The sequence below is a fragment of the Mus caroli genome, unplaced genomic scaffold (genome assembly GCF_978045245.1).
Source record: "Mus caroli unplaced genomic scaffold, Mus_caroli_1 scaffold_1, whole genome shotgun sequence".
Taxonomy (NCBI): Eukaryota; Metazoa; Chordata; class Mammalia; order Rodentia; family Muridae; genus Mus; species Mus caroli.
This window is the reverse complement of record NW_028227256.1, coordinates 117,884,220-117,893,967: the sequence shown is the minus strand read 5'-3', so window position 1 is coordinate 117,893,967 and position 9,748 is coordinate 117,884,220. Positions and strand designations below refer to the sequence as shown.

Genomic DNA, 9,748 nt, shown 5'->3' with positions numbered 1-9,748 from the left:
ATGGTGCAGGAGATGCTGAGAGTTCTATATCTTCATCTGAAGGCTGCTAGCAGGATACAGGCTTCCAGGCAGCCAGGATGAGGGTCTTAAAACCCATACTCACAGTGCCACTCCCTGAGCCGAGCATATACAAACCCTCACACTGGTGTACATGCAGGTCAGTGTGGGGGTGTTTTCCTCAATTGCTTTCCTTATTATTGTAAAATCTTTATCTTATTTTTAATTGTATGCTTCTGTCTGTGGGTGTGTATACGGCAGTGTGTGAGAGCACCCTCAGAGGCCAGAAGAGGGCATCAATTACAGGTAATTATGAGCACCCATTATGGGTTCTGAGAACCAAACTTGGATCTTCTGCGAGAGCAGTGCACGCCCTCAGCCGCTAAGTCATCTTTCTAACCTTGCCATGTTATTTTGAGACAGGTTTGTATTGGCTAGGTTTTCATTTTCTTTTGCTTGCTTGTCTGTTTCTGCATGACACAAGGTGTAGTCATCTTGGAAGAAGAAATAGCAACTGAGGTAAGTGCCTTCACCAAGCTGGCTTGTAGGCAAAATGTTGGGGGCATTTTATGGACTAATGATTGATGTGGGAGGGACCAATCTACTGTAGATGGTGCTCTCCCTCCGCAGGTAGTCCTGGGTTGTACAAAAAAATCATGGGAGCAAGCCAGTAAGCAGACCTCTCCCGTGGCCCCTGCTTCAGCTCCTGCCTCCAGGTTCCTGCCCAGAGTTTCTTCCTTGGCTTCCTCTTGATGATAGCCTGTAGCACATAAGCCAAATAAACCCTTTCTTCCCCAGATTGCTTTTGTTCCTGGTGTTTTATCACAGCATAGAAGCCCTGTCTAAGATAGGGTCTTTAAGGGTATTATTACAAGCTAATTTGGCTAGAGTGGCCAGGGAGCCTCAGGGATCTCTGTGTCTCCATTTCTTCAGTGCTGGGACGATAACTCCACGTCTGGCTTTTACACAGTAAGTAGGTATTAAATTTAGATCCTCACACTCAGGCGGTGAGCACTTTGTCAACCGAGTTGTCTTCCTGGCTTTGTTTTTCTTTTATATTTCGTATGCTTCCACGACATAATAAGTTTGATGCACTGTCATCACTAGCTGGCTTTGTGAATTCACTAAGTTACCTACATATAATAAGTACCAGCAAAGCTATCAAGAATACTGTAGGTGCAAGATGGGAGATACTGTAACCAATACTTGTGACTAAGTAGACTGAAAGAAGGAAGAGAGAGAATTAATTCTGCCTGGCAATTCCAGAAGCTTTTAGTTCGGGAATCCCTTTAGAAGTGAATCTAAAAACACAACTGCTGTATTGGAAGGTGAAATGTCTCCCACGTTTCATGTGCTTGAACACTTAAATCACAGTTGATGGTGCTGTTGGAGGGTCCACGTGGAACCTTTAGGAGATGGAGTCTTCCTAGAGGATGAGTCATTGAAGGAGGGCCTTGAAACTTTATAGCCTGGCCCCACTTCCTGTTTATCCTCTGCTTCCTGAGTGCAGATGTAATGTGACCAGCCAGATCCTGCTCTGGCCATCCTGTCTTCCCTGTAGGCTGTTGTGCCTTCCCTGTAGTGACAGACCGTGTCCCTCTGTAACTGTTAGCACAAATAAACCCTTCTCTTCTTCAGTTGCTTTGTCAGAGTATTTAACCACAACAGCAGAAAAGTAACTAAAAAAGCCTCTGACCGAGTCTTTATTCCATCTTTCCCTTTTATTTATTTTTTTCTCATAGATTACATCCAACTGCAGTTTCTCCTCCCTCCCCTCCCTCCAACCTCTTCCCCACACCTCTTCTATTCCCCAGATCCAGCCTCCTTTTCACATCCCCTTAGAAAAAAACAAGCCTTCTAGGGATATCAACCAAATATGGTATATAACAAGCTACAATAAGACCAGACACATATTCTCACATCAAGGCTGGACAAGGGAACCCAGTAGGAGGAAAAGGGTTCCAAAGGCATGTAAAATAGTCAGAGACAGCCCTGCTACCACTGTTGGGAATCACACAAGAACTCCAGCTACGCGACCATAACACATATGCAGAGGACCTAGGTCAAACCCACACAGGCTCCCTGATCTCTATGAACCCCCTTGACAGTTGTGGTCAGTTGATTCTGGGGTCCATGTTCTTGTGGTAATCCTGATCCCTCTGGCTCCTCCAATCCTTCCTCCCCTCCCCCAAAGGACTCTGCGAGCTCTGTCTAATGTCTGGCTGTGGGGCTCAGCATTTGCTCACATCAGTTGCTGGATGAAGTCTCTGGTCTCTCTGATGACCATTATGCTTGGCTCCAGTGCCAGCATATTCTGCAGGCATAACAAACTATAGGTTGGAGGTCTTGTGGCTATCTTGGTGTCCCACTTCTTGCACTTGAGGCCTTGCCTGGTTACAGAGGATGGCCAGTTCAGGCTTCATGTCCCCCATTACCAGGAGGCTTTGCTAGTGTCACCCTCATAGATTCCATGGAGTTTCTGGTGCACTGGGTTTCTATGTCAGTTCAGAAATGCTCAACATCCATTTATCTTTGCCAGTATTCTCTCCCTCCATCCCGCTCCCACATGACCCCTTCTGCTCTCATCGTCCACACCTGCCCTTAGTTCACCTGCAAAATCTATTTCTTCTTCCCAGTAAGATCCCTGCGTCCATGCCCCACCCCCAAGCTGTTGTCATTTCGCTTCTCTGGGTCTGTGGATTGTAGTGTGATTATCCTTTACTCTATGGCTAATATCTACGTATAAATCAGTTTATCCCATGTTTTATTTCTGGGTCTGGAGCACCTCACTCAGGATGAGTTTTTCCCCTAGTTCCATCCATTTTGTCTGAAATTTCCTGATGTCATATTTTTTTCAAACAGCTGAATAATACTCTATTGTATAAATGTACCACTTTTTTTTTCTTTATCTATTCTTTGGTTGAGAGACATCTTGGTTGTTTCCAGTTTTGGGTTATTATGAATAAAGCTACTACAAACATAGTTGAGCAAGTGTCCCTGTGATAGGATGGAGCATCCTTTGGGTATGTGCCCAGGAGTGGTATGGCTGGTTCTTGAGGTAGATTGATTCCTAATTTTCTGAGAAACCTCCTCATTGATTTCCAGAGTGGCTGCCCAAGTTTGCACTCCAACGAGCCATGGAGGTGCTTTCTCTTTGCTCCAGTCCTTGCCAGCATGAGCTGTCACTTGTGTTACTGATCTTAGCCATCCTGACAGGTGTAAGGTGGAGTCTTGATTTGAATTTCCCTGATGGCTAAAGATGCTGAATGTTTCTTTGTTTCTCAACCAGTTTGAGTTCCTCTGTTGAGGATTCTCTGTTTAGATCTGTACTCCACTTTTTCATTGGATTATTTAGTTTGTCATTGTCTAGTTTCTTGAGTTCTTTTTTTTTTTTTAAAGATTTATGGCTGTCTTCAGACACTCCAGAAGAGGGCATCAGATCTCATTACAGATGGTTGTGAGCCACCATGTGGTTGCTGGGATTTGAACTCAGGACCTTTGGAAGAGCAGTCAGTGCTCTTAACTACTGAGTCATCTCTCTAGCCCCTCTTGAGTTCTTTATACATCTTGGATATTAGCCCTCTGTTAGATATGAAGTGAAAACCTTTTCCCACTCTGTAGGCTGCTATCTAACCAATTAAAAAAAAAAAAGACTCCTGGTTATAAATATAAACAATTTTCTTCCATAAAACTTCAGACACTGACAAAGGGCTGTTTATACTAGATTATTTTGGCTGTATTGAATATTACACACATAGCCTTGTGCATGCTTAGTAGAGAATCAGCTTAGTAGAGTTCCATCCCCAGTGCTCTGATCCCTCTTCCCTGCCACATTCTTCCTTCCTCCTTCCTTCCCTCTCTCCCTCCCTTCCTCCCTCCCTCCCCCCTCTTTCTCCCTTCCTTCCTTCCTTCCTTCCTTCCTTCCTTCCTTCCTTCCTTCCTTCCTTCCTTCCTTCCTTTTTTTCTTTCTTTCTTTGTTTCCCTTTAATTTTGAAATCATAAAGTTGGCCAGGCTGTTGAACTTCCCTTTGTAGACCAGGAAAATCTGAACAAGTTTTCATTTTAGTTTTCTGAATGCAAATGATTTTAAATAAGAATAAATATTCCTTTAAATCTTCTACACACAAAACCTCACCTTCCTAGCAACGGTGTGGCTCAGGAGGAAGACTGGCAGGACTTCTCCACCTTCCCCTACTGTGATAACTAGCTCAAAAAAAAAAAAACAAACAAACAAAAACAAAAAACCAATGTCAGCTAAGAAGGCAGGCAGTTGGGAGGCCAATTTCTCTCTATATGCCATTTAAAAATAAATGCTTTCAGAACTAAAGACATGGACTACTGGTTAAGAATGCTTGCTGCTATTGTTGGGGACTGGAGCGCAGTTCCAGCACCCAGATCAGGAGCTCTTAACCACCTAAAACTCCAGCTCCAGGGGTTCTGAGCCCTTCTTCTGGCCTCTGTTGGCACGCACGCACACACCCACACCCACACCCACAGTCACACACCCTTAAAGTAAATGTTTGCTTCCCACAATTACATAATGTTTTATGCAAAGGTTTCTTTCTCTTATATGTGTTTTTCCTTTTATTGAAAATAATTTTTTCTCACATAATATATTCTAATTATAGGCTCCCCTCCCCTCTCACCCTAGTTCCTACTGACCTCCCCTCCCATCTGGATCTACCACCTTTTCTGACTCTCATTAGAAACCAGCAGGCTTCCAAGGGATAATAATAAGATAAAGTAGAATAAGATAAAACAAAAACTAGCACAGAGAATATGGCAAAACAAACAAGCAAAAGGGAGAGAGCCCAAGAAATGGCACAAAAAGATTTATGTAAAGGCAGAGACTCACTCATTCACACATTCAGAAATCCCATGAAAAGACTAAACTGGAAGCCATGATATTATTAAAGAAAGTTCAGGGTATCAAGGGAAAATTAAAAAAATTAAGATTAAAATAAAAAAGGCTTGACATGAGATTATGACATAAGGAACCTCCAAAGATGCCACAAAATTTATTTTCTGTTAGCCATTTACTTCTGGGCATGTAGCCTACCTTAAAAGTAGTTTGTTTTCTGAGGGAGATTCCCCTGGGGAAACTAAATTTTCACTTGCAAGTGGTTATCAGTTGGAGGAGATAGCTTCTAGGTTAGATGTGGGGACATGTGTTTACTTCTATTAGATCTATGGCCTCATCTGGTGTAGACTGGTGCAGGCCCTATGCACGTGAGTTCATAGCCAGATATGGGGTGACTTAGAGGACTTTGGTTCTTCTTCTTCTTCTTCTTCTTCTTCTTCTTCTTCTTCTTCTTCTTCTTCTTCTTCTTCTTCTTCTTCTTCTTCTTCTTCTTCTTCGGTTTTTTGAGACAGGGTTTCTCTGCATAGCCCTGGCTGTCCTGGAACTCACTTTGTAGACCAGGCTGGCCTCAAACTCAGAAATCTGCCTGCCTCTGCCTCCCGAGTGCTGGGATTAAAGGTGTGCCCCACCACGCCCGGCTTTTACTTTGGTTCCTCTTATTCTCCATCCCCTGTGGCTGTTACAGACTTTCTACCACCTCTTCTAAGGGGCTCCCTGAATACTGAGGGGAGAAATTTGATGGAGACATCCCATTTAGGGCTGAGCATTCAAAGGTCTCTTCCTCTCTGCACATTGTCTGGCTGTGACAATGTTCCCATTTGTTATATTCGTTATATTTGTTATATTGACAATGTTATGTTTATTCCTATCTGCTGCAGAAGAAAGCTTCTCTGGTGATGGCTGAGCAGGGCACTGATCTCTTCCCTGGCCACAGTGCAATTGTGCTTTTAATCTGAGGCAAATCTGCTGGTGTTCTCAACACAGCAGCCCTAGGCATGTTCCTGCTGGCTATTTAGATGGGATCTTTTCCCTACTTGTTGTTTTTGGACTTTGTGTTCTATTCCCAAGGGGTATTTACACTACATTTGGCATAAGATTCATACTACAGCTTTATGTTTTATAGTATGAAAAAGAAAGCTTTGAAGATTATTATGATGTAATTATTTCTTTTGAGCATGACATGGTTATAGTCATCATAGAGACAAGATTGCTATAGGAACTACAGGGGACCTTGTTCTGCTTCCAGTCTAGACAGGGGAATAAGAAAGACAATAAACACGCAGATAGCTAGGGCATAGTCATGGGTTGATCCTAGCAACATTCACTCATGGTTCATAGGTGGAGGAGGAGAGGCTTCCTAGACTTTCATCCAAGATCCTACCCACCACCCTCACCTGTCACCTGGTCTGGGAGAAGCAATAGAGTATATAGGAAGTAAAAGGGAGATGGGGAGAGGAACTCCAGAGATGCTATTGCCATGTGTCATCCCTCCTGCTCCTGTCAGCAGCCTCTGACTCACGGATTCACCAGGAGTGAACTCATTGGCTCATCAGGCTGGGCTGATACGGAATTGTGTCTGTGGTCTGTTATTTCCCTGCCAGGGGTGAAGAGACACTTCCTCATTAAGAGTACAGACAGCTTTGTACACAAGTCAATAGTGTGTGCGTGTGACTCTGTGTGTGTGTGTGTGTGTGTGTGTGTGTGTGTGTGTGTGAGTGTGTGTGTGTGTGTGTGTGTGTATGTGTGTGTGTGTGTGTGTGTGTGTGTGCATGTGTGTGAATCTGAGTCTTAAGGTGGAAGTTTATAAGCCAAGCCTTCCTGGTGGTTTTCTCTGCCTGGGTCTTGTATGTGGATGGATACACACTCCCTCAGCTTCATTCTCTGGCTATTTACTGCCTCTACCTCCATTATGGACTCTCCCAATGGAACTGTAAGCCAAAATATGCACTTTTTTACTCCTATAAAGTCACTCTGATCATGGAATTTTATTACAGTGACAAAAAAAAAAAAAAAAAAAAGAAAGACTGCAGAGCCCTTTCCTGCTATGGCGACATGCCTTGCCCTGTTGCACTTACTAGACCAGCTTGCTTATATGGTTTCCGAGATAAAGAAAGCTCACCTCAGCTGGTTCTGCAGAACTCCCAACACTCCTGTGTCATGGAGGCCTAACCATGGCAGTGCCTGGCAAAGTTCAAAGACGATGAGTGTTGGTAGCTTCCTCGCATCTGATTTCTAAGTCTGTAAATTCACATCTGAGATAAAAGAAATGCAAGGGCTCCCCCGAGCTCTGGGTTTGCTTGCCTCTAGGGTGTGGCTCCAATGCCAGAAGCTGAAGGGCTGAGGAGATGGCTCATCCAGTAGAGGTGCTGGCCGCCGGGCCGGTGGCCCGAGCTTGATCCTTGGGACCTAGATGATAAGTGAGAGAGCACTGACTCTGGCATGATGTTGTTGGACGTCACACACAGTATGGAACCTCTGCATTCCTTTACAATAAAATCAGTAAACGTTAACTGTTCTTCAGATGTGAGAAGACAAGCCATAGACGGGATATTTTCATCAGCACGATCTAACGCGAACAATTGAAGGCTGAGACTCGTGCTGGTCATTCTGCTCGCCTCTGCAGCCACATCCAACCAGAAGCAACTCCGAGGAGCAGGGGCAGCAGAAGGGGTGGCAGGGGCAGCAGGGGCAGGAGGAGAAGCTGGAGGGGCAGCAAGGGCAGAAGGGGCAAGAGGGGCAGGAGGGGCAGGAGGGGCAGCAGGGGCAGCAGAGGCAGGAGGGGCAGCAGGGGCAGGAGGGGCAGCAAAGGCAAGAGGGGCAGGAGGGACAGCAGGGGCAGGAGGGGCAGCAAGGGCGGGAAGTACAGGAGGGGCAGGAGGGGCAGGAGGGGCAGCAAGGACAGGAGGGACAGGAGGGGCAGCAGGGGCTGGAGGGGCAGCAAGGGCAGGAGGGGCAGCAGGGGCAGCAGGGGCAGGAGGGGTGGCAGGGGTGGGAGGGGCAGAATGGGTGGCAGGGCCAGCAGGGGTTGGAGGGGCAGGAGGGGCAGCAGGGGCAGGAGGGGCAGCAAGATTGGGAGGGACAGGAGGGGCAGCAGGGGCTGGAGGGACAGGAGAGGCAGGAAGGGCAGGAGGAGCAGCAGGGGCAGGAGGGGCAGCAATGGCAGGAGGGACAGGAGGGGCAACGGGGGCAGGAGGGGCAGCAAGGTTGGGAGGGACAGGAGGGGCAGCAGGGGCTGGAGGGACAGGAGGGGCAGGAGGGGCAGGAGGAGCAGCAGGGGCAGGAGGGGCAGCAATGGCAGGAGGGACAGGAGGGGCAACAGGGGCAGGAGGGGCAGGAGGGGCAGGAGGGGCAGCAGGGGCAGGAGGGGTGGCAGGGGTGGGAGGGCAGAAGGGGTTGCAGGGGCAGCAGGGGCTGGAGGGGCAGGAGGGGCAGCAGGGGCAGGAGGGGCAGCAAGGTCGGGAGGGACAGGAGGGGCAGCAGGGGCTGGAGGGACAGGAGGGGCAGGAGGGGCAGGAGGAGCAGCAGGGGCAGGAGGGACAGGAGGGGCAACAGGGGCTGGAGGGGCAGGAGGGACAACAGGGGCTGGAGGGGCAGGAGGGGCAGGAGGTGCAGCAGGGGCAGCAGGGGCTGGAGGGGCAGCAGGGGCTGGAGGGACAGGAGGGGCAGGAGGGACAGGAGGGGCAGCAGGGGCAGGAGGGGCAGCAGGGACAGGAGGGGCAGCAGGGGCTGGAGGGGCAGGAGGTGCAGCAGGGGCAGCACGGGCTGGAGGGGCAGCAGGGGTGGGAGGGGCAGGAGGGGCAGGAGGGGCAGGAGGGGCAGCAGGGGCAGGAGGGGCAGCAGGGGCAGGAGGGGTGGCAGGGGTGGGAGGGGCAGAAGGAGTGGCAGGGGTGGGAGGGGCAGGAGGGGCAGCAGGGGTGGGAGGGGCAGCAGGGGCAGCAGGAGGGGCAGTATGGGCAGCAGGGGCTGGGGGGGAGGAGGGGCAGCAGGGGCTGGAGGGGCAGCAGGAGGGGCAGCAGGGGGAGCAGGAGGGGCAGTAGGGGCAGCAAGGGTTGGAAGGGCAGGAGGGGCAGCAGGGGGAGCAGGAGGGGCAGTAGGGGCAGCAGGGGCTGGAGGGGCAGCAGGGGGAGCAGGAGGGGCAGGAGGGGCAGCAGGGGCTGGAGGGGCAGGAGGGGCAGCAGGAGGGGCAGCAGGGGCAGGAGGAGCAGGAGGGGCAGCAGGGGCAGCAGGGGCTGGAGGGGCAGCAGGGGCAGCAGGGGCTGGAGGGGCAGCAGGGGCAGCAGGAGGAGCTGGCCACACTGCATCTTTACTGGGTTTCTAGGAAGTGGTCCTGGGCTATAAAACCTTCAAGTAATCCCTATGTGTGGTCCCTGGGAACTGAAAACCTACTCCATGAAACCCAGAGCATGTCTGTGAATGTCGACCCATCTCTGGGAGAGTGATGTGACTAGATGCAGTGTGTGTAATCTGGAGAGTGTGTGGTGAGAGTGTGTGTGAGCCTGAGCCACGCAGACTTGTTGTTTACTCAAATAGTGGATCCCCTTTCTTCTTCAGCTAGGGGTCGGGGGAGGGTAGGCAGTGCAACAGAAAGTTTAGTTCACATTACACTGCTAGTTGTAGCCTCAGGACTGATGAAAAATTCTTCAGTAGAGATCCCAAGGCCTTGTGTCAAGTACAGGGAGCACATTGCATTTCTGTCCCAGGCTAGAGTAAGGATCAGGAGTGTCAGAGCCTGTAAGATGTCATGGTGCTATCATTGGTGTGACTTGGTCTTGACTGCCAACTTGGGTCTCAAGTTACTTGAGGTGTGTCTGGGGAACATGTTCAGGAAGGACTGACTGATGGATGAAGACCTCCGACAGAGTATACAACGCCTTCTAATGGTGGCCCAGT

General features: G+C 49.3%; 1 protein-coding gene across 1 annotated transcript; it reads left to right on the top strand.

The window, feature by feature from the left end:
• The first annotated feature begins 471 nt into the window (after nt 1-471).
• LOC147006116 (uncharacterized) lies at nt 472-9,297 on the top strand. Its single transcript, XM_085834611.1, has 4 exons — nt 472-516; nt 8,049-8,218; nt 8,260-8,464; nt 9,061-9,297. The coding sequence occupies exons 1-4, from the start codon at nt 472-474 to the stop codon at nt 9,295-9,297; spliced, it is 657 nt and encodes a 218-aa protein (XP_085690737.1).
• Nucleotides 9,298-9,748: the final 451 nt, after the last annotated feature.